This window comes from Octodon degus, unplaced genomic scaffold (assembly GCF_000260255.1).
Source record: "Octodon degus isolate 3935 unplaced genomic scaffold, OctDeg1.0 scaffold00006, whole genome shotgun sequence".
Lineage (NCBI taxonomy): Eukaryota > Metazoa > Chordata > Mammalia > Rodentia > Octodontidae > Octodon > Octodon degus.
In genome coordinates, this window is record NW_004524582.1 from 31,176,165 (window position 1) to 31,201,521 (window position 25,357).

Consider the following 25,357-nt stretch of genomic DNA (forward strand, 5'->3'; position numbering starts at 1 on the left):
GGAGCTGGGAGCTGGCAAGGGCCTGGGTCCCAGGGACACAGGGGCTGGGTGTGGCCTCCCTAAAGCACGCTCTGGGGCTAAGGCCAGGGCCAGACGGGAACTGGAACAAGCTGGTCTTGAAGGTCAGAGACAGCCTGGCGGCCAGCACAGACAACTGTGCTGAGGACAGCCTTTCAGCGGCCGCCAGGGCACGGGCGCCCCTCGGGCTGGCCACTGCCTCCTGTCCCCCACCCGGAAGCTGGGCCAGGATGGGTACGGCCGCTGCCCCTGGGCCCAGCCCAGGCTCTGTGCCCAGCAGGGAGAGCATGTGGAAGCATCGCCACTTCCTCTTCTTCTCCACTGCTGCTGGATGCTGCTGGATTCTCAGGGGCTTGGCCATCCTGATGTCCCCTCGAGACAGGGGTGGGTACAGCTGACAATGCAGAGTCCACGAGAGGCGTGTGCTCTCGAGCCATGCAGTGGCCCGCACAGGTTGAACCAATGCAGGACACCCAGGTGCTCGGTTTCAAATGTCCTTGGTGATTCTGACCACAGCCAGATGGCACGGCAGAAGCTGCCGCCCCCGACAGCCTGCATCAGCTGGCCAGAGTCCCCAGGGGCCGTGTCCCTCATCATGGTAGGAACCAGTCCTGGGCATCCTGTCACAAAGGAGCTAAGCACTGGCAGGGGACAGAGGGCTGGGATATCCTGGGAAACAGGGAAAAGCACACCCCAATTAGAGTCCGGCTCCTGGAGCAAAGGCTGCTCCCAGAAGTCTCTGACAGTGAGATGGTGGCTAACGGGACCACATGAGGGAACAGCTAGCGCCGGCACCTGAGGCTCGCTGGTGAGTCTGCCTTGACTTGACAGCAGGTCCCCTGCCTGCTGCAGCTCTGCACAAAGCCCTGGGCAAGGTGAGCCTCCCATGTCCCTCTCCTGGGGGCTCCAGGCTGGGCTCCAGCTCTTGTTCCCTGCCTGGTGCCTGGTGCCCCTGAGCCTATTTGTCACTCCAGTCCCTGGAGCCCCTGGGCCTCTGCACCTGCTGTCTTCACCATTCCCACCCTTCCCAGTGCCTCTGCCTCTGGTCAGACCTCCAGGATTCCCCCAGGGTAAGAGGGCCTCCTCCACCTCCTCTGATGGCACACAGCAAGCACCTGGGCCCGAGGCGTGAGTCGCCCAACAGTCACTGCCAGCTGGCTGTCACTTGTATCAGACAGGGAAGGCCTTGAGGGAGGGTCTGGCAGGACTCTGTCGCCAGCACCTGGTGCAAAGCCTTCCAGGGCTGGACTTCACATGACAAAGATGACTCTCGAGATGTCCTGCAGCTGGTGACAGATAGCGAATGTCACACACTCAGACGCCAGTACTACTCAGCACCCGAAGTGCACTCTCAAGCCGAGAGGAACCCCAGGGGTGGGAGATCCAGGGGGGTCCTGTGATTGACAGTGCCTCTGTGGGAAGGGTGAGCACGGGGACCCAGGCGACGGTGGCCGGGTGGGGAGGGAGGGTGGGCAGGCGGGGCTCGGAGGACATCAGGCAGGGGCGCTGCGTGCGTGGCCCCATGACGGGGCACGTGTAACTGTCCATCGTCACTCTCAGGACCCGCGATGCTGAGTGGGCACGGCGCACGGCGGCCTCAGGCAACAGTAAGGCATCAGGCTTGACTCCTGGGACTAGCGTGCATCCCGCTGAACGCACGCTGAGGCTGGCAGTGGGGAGCAGCTGGGGGGAATTCACTGAACTCCCTGTAAACCACAATCTCTAATAAATAAAAACCCATTTTAAAATTTTGAAAAGAGGCCACCACACCCCAGACGTAACCACAGACGCGGCAGATCCGTGCCACTGTAATTTTGTGGCAGCTCTAAGAGTCACTTAACGAGCCTCTTGCTGAGATAATGACAAGAACGAAAACTTGAGCAGTAGGAACTGACCCCACAGTGCTGGGACCACTTCAGCCCCGAGACAATGAGGGCCCAGCCTGGGAGGCTCCAGGGAATGAAACCGCTCAGCACATACCTTCGTCTGCAGGTGGAGGCAGGAGGACCAGAAGCCAGCACAGCCCTGCCTCGCTAGCCCCCCAGCAGAGATGTCAGCACCCCACCCGCCGAGGCAGACAGCCCGAGGGACCCCCAGACTTTGCAGCCTGCAGCAGGGTACACAGAGGCCTCCGTGAAGGCCTGGGAGTGAAGACGTTCTAGGCCGCGCAGGCCCGCGGCTGTCCCAAGGGCTCCTCTGCTGCTGTCTCCTGAGTCATCAGCAGCGGGCATGGCTGTGCTCCTACAGAACTTTTTGTCCGCCAGCCCTCATGTGTGGACATGGTCCCCAGTTCCTCGCAGGCCACCCTTTGCTGGAAACCTGGTTTCATCAGGCCATGTTCTGGTTGGGTCCTTCCCCTTGTGGGTGGCAGTTGGGTACTAGGAGAGACGGGGACAGAGGGACAGCTCTGTGACTGGGGACAGGGCAGGTGAGGGGCTGCAGGGGCCACCAGTCAATCTGCAGGATCAGGCCATGGGAGAGACAGAAGTTAGCTGTGCTGGAGGGCAAGGACGGTCAGATGGAGACTCCTGGTACCCTTAACACTGGGGCGCAGACCCATACCTCACCCAGGACGCCCCATCTGGAAACCGAGCTGGGTCCTCCTGGCTTCAGCCCAGGACTCAAGGTAGTAGAAGCCCAGACTCCACAGTTAACAGCAATGACGAGGCCAGCTCAGCTCCACTCTGCATCCACGCAGGGCGCCTCTGGGCGCCTGGTCTGCACCCTGGTTGTTCATAACACCACGTTCCCTTCCCGCGGCCGAGGGCAGCCACAGTGGCCCCACCTCCACCTGCTGAGCACAGATGCCAGTGGGCAGCAGTGCCCACCTCGTCCATGGGGTCTTCTTCCTGAGGCCACCCCCTGTCAAGCCCAGGTGTCCCCAGCCCTTGCTGTCACCTGACCGGGAGCTATGCTGACGTGATTTGTGATACTTATGTGGCCACCGCCTCCTCTGTTGCACCATCCTGGCCAGAGGGGCTGGGCCTGCTCCTCTCTGCTGTCCCCAGTCACCTGTCCCCACCCAGCAAGGTGCTTTAAGTCGCCAAAACCCCTGCAGGGAGCTGGAGCTTAGTTTTCTAGGTGGGAATTGCAAGGTTTCTGCCGAGGGCACGGGGGAAATGCAGGCCTTGCCCACCATGCACCAAGAGACAAGGTCCGGCCCTGAGCTCCCGCCACTCCAGGCCCCGGAAAACAGGAGCACCCAGCGTCTCTCCTCGGGTCCACGTCCAGCCCAGGACAGCTGGGGCATGTGGCTTACAGTCTGCCACAGGGCTGGGAAGGGGCTCAGCCCTGTTGTTTTATGAACCATGTGAACACCTGTCCCACAAGCAGGGACATGAGGGTGTCATGCCTGGGCAGGGACAGGCCAGGTGAGGTTTGCAGGCAGGGTCCACCCACCCCTTCCTGCCACTCTGATAGCGAGGTGCTCAGCACCCCAGCGCCCTGGTGCTTGTTGGCCTCCATCTGTGCCCACTGCCTGTTCAGGTGGTCTCCGTCCTTGGCATTCCTCTAGACCACGTGTGCTTGTCTCTGAGTTTCCTGACTGCAGCAAGGAGGCCGAGGGAGCTCGCTGCACACATCTGTGTTCAAGGTCCCAGTGCACCCAGAGCGGTCACCCAGAACACCTCTCCCTGGAAGACCTTTTTAACTGCCAAGAAGCCCAGGCCACTATGGAGGGAGGTTAGGGTCTGTGGAGAGCCAGCAGCACAGTGGACCTGCATCAGGCGTGAAGGCCCTGGGAGGAGGTGAGCCGCATGGCAGCTCCCGGGTGGGCAGGCCCTCTGCGACAGGAGCAGGCCCACTCCCCGTGCACCGCCGATCCACCTCCCAGGCCCCTGGGTGAGATCCGAGAAATTTAGTGGGGTAGGGTGAGGAGACACAGCTGGCCCTAGTACTCAGCCAGGGTGGAAGGAGGGGCCCAAAGGCATCTGCACCTCAGTGGTCCCTTGGTTTACCCCACCAAAGGCCTCAGGGCCCCGCCCTCGGCTCTTCTTCCAGGTCCTGTCCTGGTTCCGAGTAGGTCTCAGCCTGCGGGACTCCCCTGCTGCCTGCTGGGAAATCATGCCAGGTCACACGAGCCTTCCTTGCTAACCTACTTAAGGCCCGCTGCTAATTATAAGCCCAAGCCAGGAGGCTGCTCCAGAGCTGGTCCTGCTCCCGAAAGATCCCCCAGGCACAGGCCTGCAAGGCGTGCATGGTCTGCGGCTCCACCAGCAGGGTCACTAGGCCGGGGACGCTGTGGATGAGATGGGCAGCGTCTGCCACATCCTGAGCCTCTGGCAGGGTGACAGCACGCATGTGATGTATTGAAGTCTCAGTTGGTGACCAAGCTATAGAACCAGGACACGTCACAGTGACACGCAGCCCTCAGCACACCTCTAGGCCGGGCTCTACCCTCACCCACGTGCTGTCTGCGCTGGAGCCCCCAAAAGCTGGGAGAGGCCCTATGTGGCGCTTGGTCCACCTCCCCGAGACTCCCCCCACTTCCTCAAGGCCCTGCCTGCCTCCTTGCAACCACAGCCACCCCTTGTGGCTACGCTCACCCTCCCTGTCCCCGCCCACCTCCTTAAGGCCATGCCTCAGCCACCACAGACTCGCCCCTATAAGCATCCAGGCCTCAGGGGAAGCAAGGGGGTGTGTAAATGTACCTGCACCCCATGACTGCAAGCAGACTGATTGGTGTGCAGTGTACACCGGGGTCCAGTGTACTCCTGTGCACAGATGCGCAGCAGTTTTGAAAAGTGCAGGGTCACCTGGGAAAGCGAGGAGTCACAAGAGCTTTGCTACTGCAAATGTCCCTGAGTGAATGGGCTACACAAAGACATCGCAGAGCTCAGCACAAGACCCTCCCCAGGCAGCCCACCTTGGGGAGAATCAGGGGGCCAGCAGCAAGCACAGACCCAGGGCAGGCACACAGGCAGGAGCTTAACAGGCGGCCACAGCTCAGGAGAGCCTGTGAGGTGAGCCCCTGCCCTAGGGGCTCTCTGGGGCTCCCCACACAGCCTATTCACCTCTGATCCCAGGGGACACTCCTGGCCCATGCGGTTGGTCTAAAGTGTCTCCGTGTAGCCTTGGGTTGCCAGGAGCACCGGTCCCACCTCAGGTCAGGGTCACTGGACTGCTGGCCAGGCAGGATGGGATGGATCTGGGTAGCCTAAGAGCCTGAGAGAGAAGACAGCGAAGATGGCTCCTCCTGAGCCCTTCAGGATGGGACAGGAGCATGAAGACCGTGGCCCCAGGAGGCCACACACAGGCCACGGATGCAGGTTGAATTGTGTCCCCTAAAATTCACATGGGAGGCCCTAAATCCCACACCTCAGGATGGGGTTGTATTTGGAGATAGGGTCTTTGGAGACACAGCTAAAGTAAAACAAAGCCATTAGAGTGGGTGGTTCTAAAGCCACGGGACCCTACCTTTATCAAAAGGGCAACGATGGGGCCGGCCAAATAGCTCAGTGGATTAAAGCACCCGCAAGCAGGCACAGGAGCCAGGGGCCAGGGATTCAATCCTGCTGTGCTGGCTCCACCCCTGGGCCACGCTGAGACAGCAGTCGAGACTGGGCATGGTGGCACACACCTGTAATCCCAGCTCTTGGGAGGCTGTAAATAGGTAGATTACTATGAGTCCAATCTAGTAGTGAGACCCTGAACACTCTGTAGACCCTTCCCTAAAATACAAAGAAAAAAAAGGGCAATGGTAGACCCAGGTGTGGTGGCACACTCCTGAAATCCCAGAACTTGGGAGGCTGAGGCAGGAGGATCACTGAAGAGTTCCAGGCCAGCCTGGGCTCCATGGTGAGACCCTGTCTCAAAAAAAGAAAAAAAAAAAGGAGGGGGGAAATGGTATGCATCTGCTGAAATACCACACTGTACTTTATAAATATGCACAGTTATTATATTAAAACTATCAATGCTTAAAGGGATGGAAACATGCCACACGTCCCAATCTGATGTGATCACTAGTGTCACATGTGGGGTTAGCACTCTGCACTCCATAAATATGCACAGAAGGAGGACTGACTAATTTTTAAAGGGAAAATCTGGACACAGAGAAAGACGCACAGAAAAGACACAGCAAGATCCCACCCGCGCGCGCAGGGGGAGGCGGCCCAGGGCAGAAGCAACCAGCCTGCGACCCCTGGATCCAGCCTTCCGGCCGCCAGCACCAGGACGGGTTACACGCGCACCTTCCCTGAGGGCGGCGGAGGTGGCACAGGCCCTCAGACCTGCCTGCCTGCCCCTCTCTGCCTTCCATCTGCGAGCTGCCACAGTGTCGTACCCGGTGCAGGGGCCACAGGGGTGGGGAGAGGCGGGAGTGTGGCGCGGCAGCCCCCTCCCTGCAGCAGTGGCCACGGCTCCAGAGGACCTCGGTGCTGGTTTCCAGCTTTCCAGTCACAAGCGGCTGGTGCCCCACCCCCCACCGCCCTGTCCACCTGTGTCCCCGCAGGAATGGCATGTCATCCCTGGAGGGCACAGCCCTGCTGCACCCAGGCCATCCGATCTCATGGTGGCACCCTGAAAGGTCAGAAGTCAGCGAGCATCTGGGCTGAGGATACATATACCAGCCAGATGGCCATGGACCTGTCCAGGCCACCTGCAAAGGCTGCAGTCCGGCCCTGCCCAGAGCCTGTCCTGTGTCACCACACGGCTTGGTCTCCTCCCCTCTGTGCTGCCTCAGGCTGATGAGAGCAGGAAAAGCACCCCTGGCTCTAGCAGCCTGCACAGGCCCTCCAGGAGCATCCACAAGGTCTCCTTTCTGTTCCTGAGCCCTGTCTATGCTGAGCCCTGCGCTGGGCCCCTAAGCCCCTGTCCTGGTCACCAAGCTGCAGATGGATGGACCACATAGCTGGGACTGAAGCAGGCCCTGCCAGGGCCCAAAGCAACTCCCAGCCCCTGCTGAGACGGGTACAACGTAGGGAGCCACCCCTCCACTGCCCCAACTGCTGCCCAGGCCCTACCCTGCCACAGCCGCTCCACTGTGCCCCGTCACTGCGAACAGATGGCCCAGGAGAGCCCTTGACTTGGAGCTCAGCAAGATGCCCGTGAGGGGTCTGGAGGCGTCTGGAGCTCCCCTTCCTGTCCTTGTCCCAAAAGGACGCCACCTGCCCGGTCAGCTGAGGCTACTGAAACAATGCCAAGGACAAACCAGGGGTTCTGTGGCAGACACTGGGGTCCAGGATGGGGTGAAGTCTGCCCACTCAGAGGACGTCTGATGGCATGCCCAGCTGGCAGCAGTGTCAGCAAAGGGGCAGCACACACCCCTGACTGTGGGCTCAGCACCCACAGCCTCAGCCACATCTTGGGGCTCAGTGGACTTCTGTCCCACAAAACCTTCCCCTGAAGGAGGGGCACAAGTTTTCCTCAGTTGGCACCTGGGGAGGGTTTGCCCAGGGGGGCAGGCACTCTAAGGTGAGGCCCAGGTGCCCAGCAGTCTGGGGCAATGCACTGCCACCAGGGAGGGGCAGGAAGCAGGTGTGGCTGCTGTTGGGCTGCAGTGGCCCTGTGGATCCGTGGTTCTGTGAGCACAGAGCAGAACAGCAAGGCCAGGTTTTAGGTGGGTAAACCAGGCGCATGGGTCCCACCCTCTCCTAAAGGCACCAGAAGCACACTGCCCAAGGGCCTGAGGCTCAGTGAGGCCAGCCCCGGGCCTCAGTAGTCACACAGCCTGTGGCTGGCGGGGGGGGCCAGCAGGGCCTCAGCCCCCTTTACTTCCTGGCTCTTCTTGTGTTCTCTGGAGCCCCTGGCCCTGGCAGACTGGCGCTGAGAAAGCACTTCCTGAGTGTCTAATTAAAGCTGGGTATCAGGCAACTGCCAGCAGCTCGAGAGGGCAGAGGCTGGGCTTGGTGTGTCCAGTCCACAAGCAATCCCAGTCGCGCAGCAGGCTTGTGAGCTGGGCCTTTGCACTGACTCCATCCCCAGGCCTTCGAAAGTGTTTATTTCGAGACAGGGTCTTGTTAAGTTGTCCTGGCTGGACTTGAACTTGTGACCCTCCTGCCTCAGTCTCCCGGAGTGCCAGGATGACAGGTGTGCACCATGCCGCCCGCCAGCACCGAGTTTTGCTGTGCATTTCCCCGGTCTGGCTAATGATGCGCGAATACTTTCTTCCAGTCTGAGAGTTGTTTTTTCTCTTTGTGATGTCTTTCACATGCAAGTGTTCTTAGTTTTGGAAAAATGCAATTTTTCTTCTGGGCTTGTCTCCTTGGTGTCACTCTACGAAACTGGCCTATTCTGAGATAACGAACATGTGCCCTTCCTCCTGGGGTGCAAGCTTTAGCTCTTAATTTAATTTTGCATAAGTAGCCTTCCCTCAGCAGACTCGCATCCCCCGCGCTGTCCCCTGTGGCCAGATGTGACGCCGTGTCAGCCTCTGTGCACCGGGGACCTCGGCGCTTTCCCCGCAGTTCCGTGCGGCCAGTGAGATGCCAGCACAGTCCACACAGCTGCTGCTCACTGTTCACCCTCTGTGCTGTCACTGGCTGTGGGTGACAGCTCACAGGGCAGGGCGGGTGCCAGGTATCAGCAGCACAGGACACCTGCCAGCCTCCGGCATGGAAATTCCACCGAGGAAAGGACACTGTCACCTGTTCTCAGCTCCGGGAATCTGCCGGGCTGGGCTGGGTTGCTTCCCACCCCGAGCCGCCTCATCCTCTGTGGCCAGGAGTGTGCATGGTCAGCCCGAGCCTGGCCAGTGTGGGCAGCCACAGTGGTGCCCTCTGAGGGACGCAGATCGAGTGCGGCTCTCCCCTGGCGGGAGGAGCTGCCACTGCCCCTCTGCAGACGGGGTCCTTGGGCCTCTGCAAGGTCAGCTGAGAGGACCTTGTGCAGCCTTAGCCCAGAGCTGCCCTCAGTAACCACCCAGGGTCTGTAGAGTGTGGGTGCTGATGGTCCTGGGTCCTAGGTGGACCCCGCAGGCTGAAAGAGGATGCTAGGAGGGGCCAGCCTGGGCACTGGGCCTGGCACCCACGCAGAGGGTGGGTCAGGAAGCCTGTGGGAGGCAGGACTGGTGCAGCCTGGGGCTCCCGAATTCCACCCTATGGTCCTGATCCATCACCTTCTGCTGCTGGGGTCCAGGCCCCACCTCTTCTCCTGTGTCCCACTTTATCTGTGCCCCAGACCCTCTCATCACCCTCAGTAGCAGCCACACTGTCATCACGTAGGAAATGAGCCCATCAGCTTGCTTGTTGCTTGTATCTGTGTAGTTGGACATACCCTGTCCCATCAACTCTGGAGGAGGGACAATTCATGACATTCCTTAAAGCCAGGGTCCTGGCCCACCTGCAATGGTGGCCTGGGCAGTGCCCTGGGGGGCCATCCCACACACTCTACACATCCAGTAACGTCCTGACCTTTCCCCACCAGATGCCAGCGGTCCCCACCCCATCACTGACACTTCCAACCCAGCCCCTGGCTGACAGCTGCTGTCTTGGAAAGAAGCAAGGAGAGAGGGGAAGGACAGACAGGCGGGGGACCAGTGATCCTAGCCCTGATGCAGTCGTGGCCCTGACACTTGCCTCCATAGGACATGGGCCCAGGCCCTTCCTTTCTACGAGCCTCAGCTTATCTGCTATATCCCTGCTCACCCACAGAACTGGCCGCAAGAAAGTCCCGAGTCTGCATATGGGAGCCCCCTAAGCGCCGCCCTCCTTCAATCTCAGTATAGCCTGACCCTCGAGACTCGACCATGGGCTCAAAACCAGCTTCGAGCTAGAAACCAAACACAGGGCCACCTGGGGCTTTACCTGTCCCTCCTCCGGGCATCCCCATGGCGTGGCTCTTCTCAAGGGCTCAGTGCTCTCTCTCCAAGGCTAGGCCCCAGCACCAGGGAGCTGTGGTGGCAGCTGCATGGGCAGAGAGCTCCTCGGTGGGCACACTTCCCGGTGACATGCCAGAGGTCACGTGGAAGCTGCCACCCCCATGTCCGAGGCAAGCAGGGCCAGGCCCTTCCCGGAACACCAAAATAGCCTCCACACGCTGCCACCCCAGACGTGCACCTGTTTCCTGGTGTCCAGGAAGGGGACACTGAAGAGGCCTGGAGGACAGTTACTGACCCCACATGCTAGGGGTGGCTGGAGCAAGCTCACAGCCCCCAGTGCCCCGTGTGCTAACAGTTACAGCCAGTACCATGTGCCGGGGCAGCTCTAAGAGCAGATGTTCTTTCTCTCAGTTGTGGGGCCTATATGTAAGGCGGAGGCATGGGGCTCCCTGCCTCCATCTCCAAGGGGCTGTCTTCTGTGTGTCAGTGGGCTTAGGGTCCACCCTGATCCCCACAACCTCATGGGCACCCCACCTTAATTACAGATACAAAGTGCCGGGGCTGGTGAGATGGCTCAGTGGTCTAAAGCACCTACTTAAAACAAGCGCAGCAAAGCACAGGGACCGCAGTTCAATCCCCCAGCACCACATGCCAGCCCGCCCGCCCCCTGGTGGGCTGAGCTGGCCACACACACACACACACACACACACACACACACACACACAAAAAAAAAATAATAATAATAATAATAATAAAAAAATTAAAAAAAAATTAAAAAAAAAAAAAAACAAAGTGCCACAGAAGGGCACATGCTGAGGCTCCAGATGGACACAGATGAGGGAACCTACTTAACCGACAGCATCAAGGTGCCAGAGGGGGAACTGGGGCCCAGAAAGTTCAGATAAGCTATGGGAAGCTCCTAGACAGGCAGGACTGGGCCCTACCCACATCTGGCTTACCAAGGCCCTAGACTGAACAGCTTTGTTGTTGTCCATCCCCAGAACTCACAGATTAAGGAAGAAAGGTGTGATATGGCTGACGGCGTCCATGGTCAGCTGGCTCCACGACAAGAAAATCATGGGGAGGGTGTGGGAGAGCAGGGATGCACAGTGCGTGGGGTCCAGGAAGGACAGCAGGGAACCAGCACCAGGAGGAGGGGCAGGGACAGACAAGAACCCACGGCCACATGCCCGTGGCCCCAGACACTGCGCTTCGCCGATCCACAGGCGTCTCTCAATCCACTCGGGTGCCACAGCAGGCCCGACAGTCACAGGCCCGAGGGACTCCCTGTTCTTCCTGCTGCTTCCAGCGTGAGGGCTCTGGAAACTGACGTGCTCTCTGGCTCCACTGGCCATGTGAGCACTGAGCTGGCCTGGCCCCAGGAGCAGCACGAGAGCCGCAGCGCTCGTCCTGGCTGCCGGGACACGGGTCTGTGCAGGTCAGACCATGGTGAGAGGCTTCGGGGCAGCACCGAGTGCAACTCGCCTTTCTTATCCAACAAAACTGCCTCATCCAACAGCTCTGGGGAAAGGACCGGGGCGCTGGCAGCCAAGTGAATGTCATCTGCACTCCCCACTCTGACTTACTCCTGCTGCAGAAACCCCACCTCCACCCACCCAAGGGTGCTGAGTGGCGGCTCCTGCAGCAGGAACCCCAAGGTGTACAGTAGCCCTCCTCGGAGTTCACAGAACGCACAATGGGCACAGATGTTGTGCTACAGGCAAAGAACTGGACTCTGTTAGTCATCTCTCTGTTGCCGGGACACACACCTGACATACACAACCTAGAAGACAAAAGGCTTCATTTGGCTCATGGTCTCAGAGGCTTCGGTCCATGGATAGCCAGCTCGAAGGCAGAAGAGCGTGGTGGAGCAGAGCTGCTTCTTCCATGGAGGCCAGGAGGTGAGCAGCCAGAAAAGAGGCTGCGAGGGAGGGCTAGAGACCAGAGGTAGACCCAGGACACACGGCCGTGGCCCGCCGGCCGTGCCCAGGGTGGGCTCTCCCACCCCTCTTGCCGCATTCAACCATCAAGTCGATGATCAAGATGAGCCATCACAGGCATCCCTGCCTATCACCTGGACACCCAAACATACCTGTGGCCATGCTTCACCCCCAAGGAGAGCCAGGAACAAGGCCACGACCCTCCTAACACGACAAAGTGGCTCCACATGAACGTGGACACACGGTCATCCCCCGCCAAAGTCTCGCAGTCCCAGCACTGCTCAAAGTCTGAGTCCAGAGTCTCCTCTGAGACTCAAGGCGAACTCCTAACTGTGGGCCCCTACAAAGCTCAGAGAGCAAGCTAGATATTCCCCAGATACCACAGCACAGCGGCCACGGTTCCTTCTGCTTAGAAGTCAACGCCCTACTTGCTTCCCGGCCTTGCGGCTAAGGTCAAGTACAGGAGAAGATTTTCCACTCACTGATTCTGCAGCTGACTTGTCCTGAAGCCATGCCACCTCAAGGTGGAAGCCACGGCAGCAACAGCAGCTGCCCACGGAGCACACAATGCTGCGACACCCAATGTCCCTGGCTTCCCAATAAAGAAACTGGGGCAGTAGATGCCCTGACAAGAGCATGGGCTTTACTGTGACAAGAAAGTGCAGCTGCTGCTGGGTTCTCTGGGTGCCAGAAGGGAATGTCTTCCAGCAACACCTGCCTGTCACTGCTATGTTCCCTACCTCTCAGAGCATCAGGTGGCCACACCTGGGAGGAGACATCATGTCCCAAGACTCCTGGGTACAAGATATGCCAGCCCATGAGCCTGCAGTGCAAGTCAGCATGCTGAAGCCAGGCTTCTTCCCTGGCCTGCACAGCCTGCCTGGTCACTGTGGACTTGGCAACACTCCCAGCCCTCCAGGCCCTGCACCAATGGGTAAGACATGTCCCACTACCGACCATGGACTTACGACAGGCAGCTCCCAAGGGAGGCCCTCAGCAGCCCAGCCAAGCAGACGACCTGTTCCCCGGGCCATGCCAATGGGCATCTTCAGATCACAAGGCCATGACTAGTAGCAGAGTGGCCAGGATGATGCTGGATGCCTGAGGCTGTGCAGAATCTTTGTGAGCTCGAGGATGGCCTATGTCAGGAAGACTGCTTTGCATTTCAGAGCTCTGTCTGTGGGTCTGTCTTTGAGTGCCAGGAGAGAGGGTGCCTCAGGGTCCAGGTCCCGCCTGGCACACCTATGCCAAGAGAAGGCCACCCATGCCAGCTGGCCATGAGCCCCCACGTGGACTTACGAGCATGCAGTCAGCTGCACCTGCCTGCAGTCAGAGACAGCAGCACCATGAGCAGCCCCATGGGACGGAGAGGTGCAAGGAGGCCCCCAGCAGGGCTGATGGGAGGCACAGATGATGTGCAGGACGACAGTGCCAGGCCAGTGAGAGAAGCCAGAAGCCAGCAGCCTGGCCCCTGTGAGCTGGGGGGCATCCAGCCAGGGATGTCTTGGCCCCCCCACAGGGAGCTAGGGAAGGACAGTTGCTGCCCACCTTCTCCACCAAAACACCTACCCCTAAAAAGCACCTGCCTGTCTCCCTCTCTCAAAGTCATGTGATTGGGCAGGGCCAGCCCCCCTCCAGCTCCAGAGCTAAGCCCTGATTGGCTCGAGCTAATTGAATTCTGCATATTCCATCCTGGGACACTGATTGCTTGAGGGGCGGGCGAGGACCAGTGATTTGCCGAATTTCTCAGCTTGGGGCTGCGCCACCCTAGTCTGGGCCTTCTCTGCAGGTCATCTGTAACCTAGCTCTTGCTCTGTCTCTGTCTCTGTCTCTGTCTCTGTCTCTGTCTCTGTCTCTCTGTCTGTCTCTGTCTGTCTCTGTCTTTCTGTCTGTGTCTGTCTGTCTGTCTCTCTCTCTCTCTCTCTGAAATAAATTCGGTGACATTCAGGACTCATTCTAATAAACCCGGATAATCTCCCATATCAACATCCTTAACATAATCTCATCTGCAAGGTCCCCTTTTTCAATTAAGATGACATTCCCAGGTTGGAGGCATTAGGGGATGATGTACTGGGGACATTTTATAATTTGCATCCACAATTTAACTGTATAATGTGTAACTATGCAACAAATTTTTGCAACATGATACTCACCCTTCCTGCTTGTGGTGTGCTCCACCGCTTTGTATTCAGTTCAAGTTCTTACGTAAATGAGTGCTGCAGTGACCCAGTAAACTGATTTTCGCGCCCACTAACAGGTTGCCACCCGCAGTGCAGACAGTTCTCCCCTCACCCACACAGCTGTCCCTGCCAGCATGGGGACAGCACGGAAATTCGGAGGCTCATGAAGCCACAGATAGGGTCTTATGCACATGGCCAGGCAGGGCCCCCCACCCCAGTGCACCCGACTCTCCAACCTGCTCTCGGACACGGCCCCTTGCCACCCCACAGCCACCTCTGCACTGTCTGCACCCCAGGGGCACAGCAGCAGTCCCCCGGGACTCACAGCACCCAGATGTTTCCTGGGGTGAGGGCACCTAGCCGAGGAAGCCAGCCCCTGGGTGCTGCGAGCTGGCCGGCCTCGTGCCCAGAAGAGGACTCTGCAAGGACAGGAGCACGAGCCAAGGTCCCAGGCGGCTGCGAACACTCTACTTACTCGGTGGATTTCCCACATGTGAGGCCTGTCCCTCCACCAGGCACCTTCATCCATATTTTAACATAATTCTCACATCCTTACAGCCCAGTACCATGGCCTCAGCCATCACTACCACGGTCGCCAGTGAGTATTATAGGGCGGGTATCTATTGTCCAAAACGCCCAGGGTCAGAAGCGCTTCTCATTTCTAGTGTCTGAAAGCACTCAGTTCTCCAGAAGTGCTTCTGATGTGACCATAACCAGCTCTCCAGGACCCCGCTCTGTACCTGAGACCCATGCGTGTTTCTGCATTTCCACCTTAACCACCACCCGGAGGTGACTGGACACCATGTTTTTAAATAGTTCTGAGCACGAAACCAAGTTTCACAAGGTGGAATTCCGTGTGTGGCCCCAAGCAGCATTTTGAATTTTTAGATGAATGATGGCCAACCTTAACTTAGATCCTAAAATCCTCATATCTGAGCACTGCTTAGAAGCCAAGAAGCAAGTGAAATCCACGGCTTACAAAACTGGTGGCAGATGGTGGAGATTTGCAACATGACTTTGAAGCAAAGATGACACTGACGGCTTTCCAAGGTCCCAGAGCTGTCCAGTGAGAGGGGCCTGCGGCAGGGTCCGCCCCAGGGAAGGGTGCCAGCAGCCAGCCCACCCTCTCCAAGCCCCACGCCTCGGCTGCAGCTGCCCACTGGATGCCCCCCGGTGCCCCAGGGCCCTCTCAGCCAGCAAGCAGAGTGCTGTCACAGCTGTCCGCTTGCCCAGCCCCGACGATGCCAAACAGCACAGAGGGCAGCTTCGGTGGTCCTGGGTTTGCTCCAAGACCCACTTCCCAGCAGCTATGTGAGCCCAGTACGGCAACTTTTCCCTCTGGAGCCTCGATTTCCTTGTGTGTTTGGCGGGAAGGCCTGAGGCCAGGGCTGCAGGGAGCCCGAACGCCACGACTGGGTGAGGATGATGCTGGCACCTTCCCGGCACCTGCGGGCACCTGGGGACAGCAGCTGTCTCTCCCGAAATCTCCCAGCTGGAGCTGTAATCATGAAGTCCCGGGCTGCAGGCCGATCTGAGGGCCCGGCATCCCCGACGGAGGGACGACAGCGACACACCCATCAGAGGTGGGGTCAGCTGCTGCTTGGCCTCTGAGAGCTCATCCCCTCGCTGCCTTGACGGGCCTCAGAGCTGCCAAAGGGAAGAGTACAGCACACTCCGGGGTGGTGGCGGGGTGTGACCTCCGCCCCACACTGAGTCCTTGGCTCCTTCCTCTTTACCACCAGTGCCCGGGCCCTACTTCCTGACCACCGTGAACTGAGCAGTTCCTCCACCAGGGTCCTCCTTCTCCATCATGCTCCTGCCTAGAGCCAGCGGGCCGCACACTGGGCCCGTGGAACCAGGAGCCCAGGTGCAATTGGTCCCAGGTCGGGAGAGCCAGGTGGTACGGCTCTTCCAGCTCTGTGGTCACTGGAGCCCCCTGGTGCAGACCTGCATGGCTCCAGCTGCCCCTTCGGCCTTCTTGGGGTCCTGGCTGGTGACCCTGCATGTCCTCTCTGGTCTTCTGCTAAGGATGCAGTTCAGACCATATCAAGGGACTTCCTGCTCCAGTACGACACGACTTTCCACAGCCTCCCATCAATCCCTGTCCTCCCAGACAGATCTCCAGATTCCCCACCCACAAGGCCATCTCTGGGAGCTCGTGCGGTCCCCAGGTGGGGGGAAGCTCCTCCTTCCAGGTGCTGGGACTCCCACGCAAGGCAGGCCCCCACCCCTCGGCAGCCGTCTCCCAGGCTCTCAGCACTCAGGAGCTGCCCGCCCTCGCCAGTGCTCACACACGCAGCCCGTGCCATGGCCGCTCCCACAGCACCTACAGACAACGTGCAGCATGGACAGCCCTCGGGACAGTGACTCCCAGGGCCTCTGGGGACCCACAGGTGTTGGCCTCCTGTCACCTGCTCAGGCAATATCGCCACCTACACACTGGAGTCCTGAGAGCAGGGACGGGGTCTTGGCCTGCATGAACAGGTGGCTGGCGGGGAAGGCAGTTGACAAACAGCCAATGCAGTCCCGGCCAGCCCAGCTGGTGGTCTGTACATGAGGAGGAAGTGGAGGGCAACCTGCCCAGCCACCTGCGGGCCCTGGAGGCAGGCGTGCAAGGGCCTCTCTGGGGAGATGACGTTCCCACCAAGGTTGGGAAGCTGCGGAGGAACTAGAGGGGGCAGGGCAAGCCCAGCAGAGGGGCCCGCCACAGAGGAGGGTCCAAGGCCAGGAGGATGAGGATGCAGAGGTGGGGGGCCTGGGAGAGGCCTCACAGGCCCAGGTGCCCAGACAATGTCTAGAGTCCATATGCACGCAGTCTCAGGAGGAGTCAGGGGCCAAGAGATCCACAGCACCCCGGCCAGAAGAGAAAGCCTGCCTGTCCCATTCTCTCCAAGTCCGGCCAGGCCGTGACCCGAGGCTGAAGCCAACAGTGCTTCAGCTCCCGCATGCAGGCACGCAGCCCACAGCCCTGCACCTCCTGATTCAATAAACACAAGACAGGCAGCGGGACGGCAAACAAGCAAAGAGGGGCAGGAAACCCAGGGCCACACAGGTGGGCAGAAAGGCATGAGGTGCTCAGGCTCCCTCGGGCCCCCTTCCTGTGGGCCTGGCCAATATTAGAAAGGTGGACGCTACCCTACGCTGGCTGGGTGGGCAGGGACCAGGCCCTTGCACTCTTGCTGAAGGTATGCACAGAGGCAGAGGACATTTCCGTTTACCAGCTACTACGCTCGGCGGGGCCCGGGTATCAATGTGACCGCGCAGGAACCAGCTGCAGGTGTCTCCCAGTCCGTACGCAGCCCAGACACAGCGCCAGCCTGGCCCAGGCAGGAAGATGGCATCCCACTGGCAAACATGCCCCAAGCCACTGGGTCTGCTTAAAATCCTTTCCCAGGAAAAACTGAAGAGCACAGCTCCACAGGCCGAGGGTGCAGCCCAATGATGCACTTCCCTTTGAAGGTCCCAGGAAACAAGCAGCAGCAGCAGATCTTGCACTAAGAAAGGAACTGGCCCACTCCCCTTGGACCTCAGTTTCCCTATCTGTAGATGCAGCTGGCAAATACAGGGTCGCCCGACACCTGCCCGCCTGCTGGCAGCCTCCTCTGGCACCTGTGGCAGGCATGGCCAAGCAATCAGCCAGTGGCGCCCCTGTGAGCCCCTGCTGCCATCCTGGGAGCCTCTGTCAGCCAGCAGCACAGAAGCGGGGAGCTACAGTGTCTGGAGAGATGATGACGACAGACACAGCCACTGAACGTGACCCCAGAAAGGTGAGGCATGGGCAGCATGGGTGGACAGTCCCCACCCAAGCCCCACACAGCTAGAGGCTGTGTCTCAGGCAAATGGCCCCACCATGCTAGCCTCAGCTTGACCCCATGTGCAGCTGAGGCTGGGGAGTGGCCAGCGTGCACCTGACACCTCGTCTCCAGGGCCAGCATGACCCCTCAGGCCTTGAGGGGTGCACTCTCAGGCGGAGTGTGGCCATCCACACAGCACAGACTCAGCCTCGGGGAGGATGTTCCAACAGTACCAGCACAGAGATGGACCCTTGAATGCACCACATCAGGCGCTGAGAGTCACAGAAGGACATAACTGCCGAGGCTCTACCCTCGAGACCCCTTCCAAGTGTCCATGGTGCACAGAGGTCCCCAAAGAATCACAGAGGAATCTGCCATCCCACAAATGTCACAGTAAGAAATAAAACATTCACACCAAACCCAAACAAAACCCAGCCCCCACCTGGCAAAGGACCCACTCGGTGGATCCACCTCAGTCCACCACCCACGTGTAACAGTGGGTGGAAACACTGGTGAGGGAGGAGGGGCCAGCTAGGCTGGGGCGCCGTCCTGTGCCAGAGCCCGGGCTCCTGCTCTTTCCAAGGCAAACGCAAGCCCCGTTTGTGACACCCCCTATACACTGTGGTCCCTGTGACCCCTGACAATGTCAGCTGTGCAAACACGGGCGCTGTTCCTTTAAGGACAGACCTGTGTGACGACTGTTCTGACCTGGCATCCCCGGGGATGCTCACCCCAGCGAGGGCACACGGCCGCGTGGGGCTGAGGCGGCCTCTTCTGAGCACAGCGCTGCAGACACTGCTGATGGCGCTGCACAGTACAGCGCAGGAGCTTCGCGAGGCTCTGCTGTGCACCCCAGCGCCGCACGGAAGAGGCACGCATCCACGCACAGCCGCCGAGCTGGACTTCCCTGGGTCTGCCTCCTGTAATGCCCACGCTCTACACAGTGCCTCATTTGGTGGTCAGCGAAGGATCTGTCCAGGACTGCAGCCTCATTAGACAAGCAGCATCTATGAAATCTACCAGGAAGAAGCAGGTGTGCCACGCCTTGGGGCCTGGGGCCCCGGGGTCCTGGGGTCCTGGGATTCTGGGGTCCTGGGGCCCTTCCTAATGTCCTAAGCGGCCAGCAGAGTGGGCACCCGGGAGTGGGAGGGGTGATGTGCTTGCTCCAGCCCCATCTGGGGGCAACAGGGCTGGCACAGCAACCTGGGCAGAGGAGGCTGGTGCAGAGCCCCATGCATGGTGCTGTCCTCACAGTCACCCACGAAGCCTCCACCGCCCAGGTGGCACAGCCCAACCAGAAGCTCAGGCCAGGGGCCACCCCATCTCCGCCCTCTGCCCTCTGCCCGCTTGTCCAGTCTGCATGGCTGCACCCTCTTACAAGGCAGGTCCAGTGGAGGACAGACGGCCAGGACTGGGAACAGATGGCCCTCACTCCGGGCACTTTGCCCCATTCTGGCCAAGTGACTGTGGCCTGTGGGCCCGCGAGCCAGGGCCCAGACATGACCCGCAGTTAATGACAGGCCCCTTTGGTTTTGGTAAACTGCAGCAGCCAGGCCTCACACAGAGCTTCCTGCGACTCATTCCCTGCTCACCAGAGCTCCTGGATGCCAGCGAAACAGCCTTTGTCAGACACATGAGTGTGATGCGGGCAAAATCATCAAGAACTGAGCAGGCCACCTTAATCAACAGGGAGGGAGTTGGGCATGCTGGGCACACTGTAACCCCAGAATTCCCAGGGAAGCTGAGGCAGAAGGATCACCGTGAGTTTGATGTCAACTTGGGGTTACATAGTAAGTTCAAGGCCAGTGGGATTTACATAGCAAGACCCTGTCTTAAAAAACCCAAAGACAAATCTAGACTATGGCTGCGAGAGCACTGGAAAGGGTCACAGTGGGTCCCTCTGGGGCTCTGCTGCTCCCCGGGGCCTGATCTCAGGCAAAGTCAGAGGCTGCAGTGGGGCACCAGCTCACCTTCCACCTCAGCCCACCTGAAAACTCCTTTTACCTATATGCCTGGCACAGCGTGCTGCCCAGGGAAGGCGGGCTCAGGACACCAGGCAGGAGCAGTGCCACCTCTGCTGTGTGGCCCCCAGCACGGGATGCGGAGCCCAGAGGGAGCAGAGGCTGGACCCAGGGGAACAGGCCCTGTGTCCTGCATCCTGTGGGAGTGGTGGCTGGCCACACCTCTCCCCAGTTGTGCTGCCCACCCACCGTGGGCGTCCTCTCTGCCCAAGGAGCCGTGACCCCGAGTCAGGCGGCACCGGGAAGTGGCGGAACTATTCCTGACGCAGCCACGCTCCTCACAGAACTGGGACAGCGAGGTCTGCAGCGCCAGGGCGGGCCCCCGTGCCAGGGCGAGCCCCTCCTGTGTCTCCAGCTCTCGCAGTCTGTGCGGCCCTGCGTGCCCACCACCATGCCCACCTCACCCAGCCAGGACCAGACAGAGCTCCCAACACCCACGGCGACCACCAGTGGCATTGTTACGATGACCTTGGGGCTCAGAGGGGACACATTCTCGCACTCAGCCTTGTGATGGCCCTCACCGCCCCAACCTGAAGAGTCATGGCACCTAGAGATGCCCATAGCTGGGCATGGGGTGCACACCCATAATGCCAGCACTCTGGGAGGCAGAGGCAGGAAAACTGTGGGCTGGAACCCAATCTGGGCAACAGTAAGACTCTTTCTTAAAATAATAAAATACAAAGGGCTGGGGATGTAGCTCAAGGTCGAGGCTCTAGGTGCAGACCCTGGAAGAAAGTGAGGCGGGGAGAAAGGGAGGCGGGGAGAAAGGGAGGCGGCCGGCTCCAGACACCTGCAGCTCCTGCCAGAGCCTCTGCCCAGCGCACATAGGAAGGGGCCTCCCTCGCTTCTCGCTTCTCGCTGAGCTCCTGGGAAGGGCCATCTCAGGGTCTCTGCCCGGCTCCACTGGGCCACGCATCAGAGAAGCTAGGGGCCCTGGGCCCTCCTGGCTCCATCGGCATGGCCACTTCCCTGCCCCTCCTCCATGGTTGGCAGGACATCGGATTTCCACACCAATTACAGCCTCAGGGAGGGGTGAAAGCTATGCCAGAGGAGATCTCACTGTCACCTTGCCTTGGGACTTGCTCCCCCCGAGCCTAGGGCAGGGCTCGGAGCACACTGTCGGGTGCCCTTTGTCTCCCACTGTCTTGCTTGATGCCCACATAAGTAGGCTGCCACTGCCTTCAGGAAGCCTGCCAGGATTTCTCCCTTGGACCAGGTTCGGTAGCTGCTCTCTGTCCCCATGGCCTCCCTGAGAAGTTCCGTGTCCCCTGCCCAACTCATAGTGAGAGCTGCTGCTGGTTAGAGGATCCCCTGCCTGTGGCACTAGTTGGGGCCAAGCTGTACCTGGAGGCCGGGTCTGGGAGTCCTTCCCACTGTTGGTCAGCCTAGAGAGAGGCAGGTTCTCACAGAAGAGGCGTGGGGATGGGGCTCGGGTCCGAGGGGAGGAGCCTCAACTCGGAAGGCCATCCTGTGGGGCTCCCATGCCAGCCCCAAGGACAAGCCACCTGCCCACGGACCACAGGTGTCCTCTGGGGCCAGGCCAAGGAGGGTTCACCACTCCAAGCAGAATGTCCACAGGACAGCGGCCCCAGCCAATGCAGGACAGAAACCCTGAGAGTCCCCAATTTCCAGAAGGACGGCCTTTCCGAGGTGCAACCCTGGGGGCATGGGCCACATTTTAAGTAAGGAAAGGAAAGATTTTTTTTTTCTTTCTTTCTTTCTTTCGTTGTCTTTTTTTGGTAGCTAAGTCAGCCTGAAGGGTGGGTCTGGTAAGGCACATAGAGCTGGAGATCGAACTGCGGTATCCTACACCTGACTGCATTTGTATGAGTAGTCGCTTAAACAACTGTGCTAATTGGCAGGCCCCTTTTCTTTCTTTCTTTCTTTCTTTCTTTCTTTCTTTCTTTCTTTCTTTCTTTCTTTCTTTCTTTTCTTTCCTTTCTTTCTCTCTATCTCTCTTTCTTTCTTTCTTTCTTTCCTTCCTTCCTTCTTTCCTTCTTTCTTTTTTTTTTTTTTTTTGAGACAAGTTCTTGCTTTGTAACTCAGCAGGCTGCTCCTTACTTCACTATGTAGCCCAGGCTGGCCTTAAGCCTGTGGCAATCCTCCTGCCTCAGCTTCCTGAGTACTGGGATTACAGTTCATGCAACATAGCACCTGGCAAGGGGCGCTTTCTTTCTTTCTTTCTTTCTTTTATAAGCCCCTACAAGTGCACCTGGCCATCTCTCTAGGGATGATAGAATCCCAGCATGCTCGTGTGTGGGCTAGAGCCAGAGCCCAGCGTGGAGGTGAAGCGCCGTCCTCCTCCCAGCAGCCAGACAAGGTGCGGTGGACTTCTCCCCCACCCTCTGCTCAACGCCTCCCTGATCCCATGCTGTGGGTGAGGCGCTAGAAGCTCGCGTGAGCGGTTAGAAAGCACAACAAGCCCTGCCTGGAGGAGGAAGATCGGGAGCCGCTGTGTCAGGCCCTGCAGGGCCTGAACCTCCAAGCATCTCTACGGCCACGTGAACTTGGGCACACTGGGGACAGCGAGGTCCAGCATGGGCTGCGTGGAGCTAGAGGTAAAGCCCCAACGGCTGCCGGGGCCCGAGGAATGCCGCGGGGTCAGGTATGACTCAGGGCTCTCGCGCTCGGCAGCCGGGTTCCTGAGGCCACACACACCCCAGTAGTATTTAGCTTCGGGGCAGCCCTGCCAGCTGGGAGCCCTCCGCCGTGGACAGGGGATTTCAGAGCCACTCCTAGGTCCTCCAGAGAAGAATGCCTTCTTACAACCATAGACAGAAGTGCCACCAGAGGTCTCACACACACGGTTTTGGTCCCTGTGCTCGGAACGTGGCAATGTCCCTTGCAGCCCTAGCAACAGTGAACATCCACTCAGAAAGCAGAGACCTGGCCAGCACCAGGGAGCCCAGCAGCTGCTCTCCAAGGGAGTGTCCTCGGCCTGACACGGCAAACTCCAGCCACTCACACGGCCTCGCAAAGAGTAGGCACTACACAGAGGCCACAGCTCAGCGCTTGCCTGCACTCCAGCCCCTCAAGCAGCCGAGGCAGGAGGCTCAAGGCTCGGGGATGGCAGCACAGCTTCAGCGGGGTTCTGAGTAATGGTGCCAGGCCTGCAAAAGAAAGCAATAGGCAAGGCAACCCATGGAACAGCGAAGTGTGGGAACAAAGGAGAAGCTGAGGCTGAACATCTTGGGAGGTCTTTCCCTAGTGTTTGCTCTACATATTTTAGGGTCAGCTGTGCCTAGTCTACCCTTTATCAGATGTGTTCAGACTGTGGCCAGGAATTCCTGACAGTCCCCAGGACTCTATCAGGGGCTTAGCAGAGTCCAAGTCATTTCTAGGAGACTAAAACATCATGTCTCTTAGTCCCTGCTATATTGTGGAACTGAATGGCCCCCAAAGACCCCTGTATTAAAGCTCAGTCCCTGCAGTGGCTCCAGAGAGGAGGCAGAACCCTAGAAAGTGGGATCAGTGGGAGGTCCTTAGGTTTGGGGGACATAAAGAGACCCCAGCCCCTCCCCCACTGCTTCCCCTCCACAGCCATGGCCCTGCCCAGCCTGCACTGAGACCTCTGCACCCACAGCCAGCACGGTGCGAGTCTCGGCGTCAGCCACAACTGCATGACACAGAAAAGCAGCCCTGAGAGGAGGGGCCGTGGACAGTGGCTTCAGGGTCAGGCAGAGGAGCCTGTGGCACTGCCTTGGGGAGGAGCCTGCGAGCATGTGGAGGAGCAGGACAGAGGGGGCTTAGGGCCGCACCTCAGTGGACCAGGCACAGCATTCATGGGGCCTCCGCAGAGCTGAAGGCTGAGAGACGTGGGTCGTGGAACAGGTGGCAGCGGGGCTCTGCAGGCAGTGGAGGAGAGCTTGCCCTGGTTACAGCTCAGCGAGAGGCAAGGCTGCCCTCTACCCCCAGCCTGGCGGTCTCCAGAGGCTGAGCTTACAGGCCGTGGGCCGCAACTGGCAGGGAGATTTCCAGGCAGCACAGGGGCCAGGTTGAGGCAGGAATGCTGCTTTTAGCCCAGTGCAAGTGAAACTCGGTTGGGAGCAAAGAGGCCCAGGGCAGAAAGATCTGGAGAATATGTAGCATGGTTAGGGGCGCTGTGGTGACGCTGGGCTGGACAGTACAGCTGTGGCTCTGAAGGCAGAGGACCTGGGAGGCTCAGAGACAGAGATGGAGCTTTGTTTCCAAGGCCGCAGGGCACAACTTTTCAGAAAAGAGCTGTGTGTGTGTGTGTGTGTGTGTGTGTGTGTGTCCCAAACCACCCAGGGCTTGGCCTTCTCAGGTTGGTAATCGAGGCACTTGGGGACCTTCAGGGGCCCAGGCACCCAGACATCAGGGGAGTCAGGAGGCCAGGCAGTGTGGGCATGGCGGGAGCCCTGCAAGGAGTCCAAAGCGCACCAGACGGAGCAGCGTGCGTGCAGCCGGGGCCTCCGGAGGCCTCTGCACCTGCTGAGACCCTGAGTTTGGCACATAAACTACCCGGGACGTTCCTACGCAGTGACGGAAGGCTGGCTAGCACAGTCACTCTCACCTGACCGCGGTGGAGCTTTGCAGCAGCCGAGCGACAGGTCACCTCACAGCCGCTTGGATGCAGAACCAGCACCAGAGGCCAGCCACTGCGTGTCAATCCAGATGTCAACAGATTTGCAAAACTAGCAGGCAATGCCCCATCCCACTAATCACACTCTTAGGTAGACATACAAAGTGTTTATTACTTTTATTTTTCTTTTACGGAACCGGGGATTGAACTCAGGTCCTTGTGCTTGCCAGGCAAGTGCTTATTCTACTGAGCCATCTCCCCAGCCCTGTTTATTACTTTTTTAACAAAGTGATTTTTAAAAAAATTCTCTTTTAGCAAAGCATGGTCATGTACACTTGGCATCCTAGCATCCTGGGCGGCCAAGGCAGGAAGACTGTACGTTCAAAGTCAGCCTAGTTAACTTAGCAACTTGGCAAGACTGTCTCAAAATAAAAATAAGCCAAACATGGTGGCACACACCTGTAATCCCAGCACTTGGGAGGCCGAGGCAGGCAGATCTCTGTGAGCCTGAGGTATATAAGGGAGTTTAAGGCCAGCCAGTACTACACAGTGAGACCCTGTCTCAAAAAATAATAATAAACAAACAAACAAAAATAAATGAAAGATAAAAAATGGGCTGGGGCTGCAGCCCAGTGCAAAGGCCTTGGGTTCGAGCCCCAAAGCCCCCCCCCCAAATACACACACTCATGCAAAATTTATCCTGCTTTCTGATGCAGCAAGTATCAACCCATAGAATGCAGGTAGAAAAAGGCTTTTGGGGATCATCAGCAACTTCAGGGCTGAGGCTCCAGGGCTGGGAACCTGCTGCTTGGGTGCCAAGTGGTTTCTGGTTAACCATTTCTGAGCCAGGAGCCACCAACGGCCTTGAGTGCAAAGCAATAGTCCTGTCCCCGCCTTTCTGCAGAAGTCATCCCCAAAGCAGAAGCAGCAGCACCCCATCTGCAGGTGGATGTGTGTAAGGCTCTGTGCACCCCACCCTGCTGCCTAGAAGAGTGCACGAAATGAGGCTCCCTTCAGCAGATCGCGGCAGCACGGAGCTCACGGGACCTGGAGTGTTTAAATTTAGCCCAGTTCAGAGTAAAATTTCTGTCCTATGCAAAGCCTCCC

At 58.9% G+C, this 25,357-nt stretch overlaps 1 protein-coding gene across 17 annotated transcripts in view; it reads right to left on the reverse strand.

The window, feature by feature from the left end:
* Positions 1-25,357, reverse strand: part of Ablim2 (actin binding LIM protein family member 2) — a 120,879-nt gene that overhangs the window by 89,539 nt on the left and 5,983 nt on the right. For 6 of the 17 annotated variants that reach the window (XM_023699881.1, XM_023699877.1, XM_023699884.1 and 3 more), the window contains exon 1: positions 9,759-9,900. The exons of 1 other annotated variant lie outside the window; for it this stretch is intronic. In XM_023699881.1, coding sequence (XP_023555649.1) covers positions 9,759-9,783 — 25 coding nt within the window. In that variant the 5' untranslated portion in view covers positions 9,784-9,900. Of the gene's footprint in view, positions 1-9,758; positions 9,903-25,357 lie in introns of those variants that run through there. 10 more of the 17 variants (XM_023699875.1, XM_023699876.1, XM_023699873.1 and 7 more) reach the window with 3 other exon arrangements.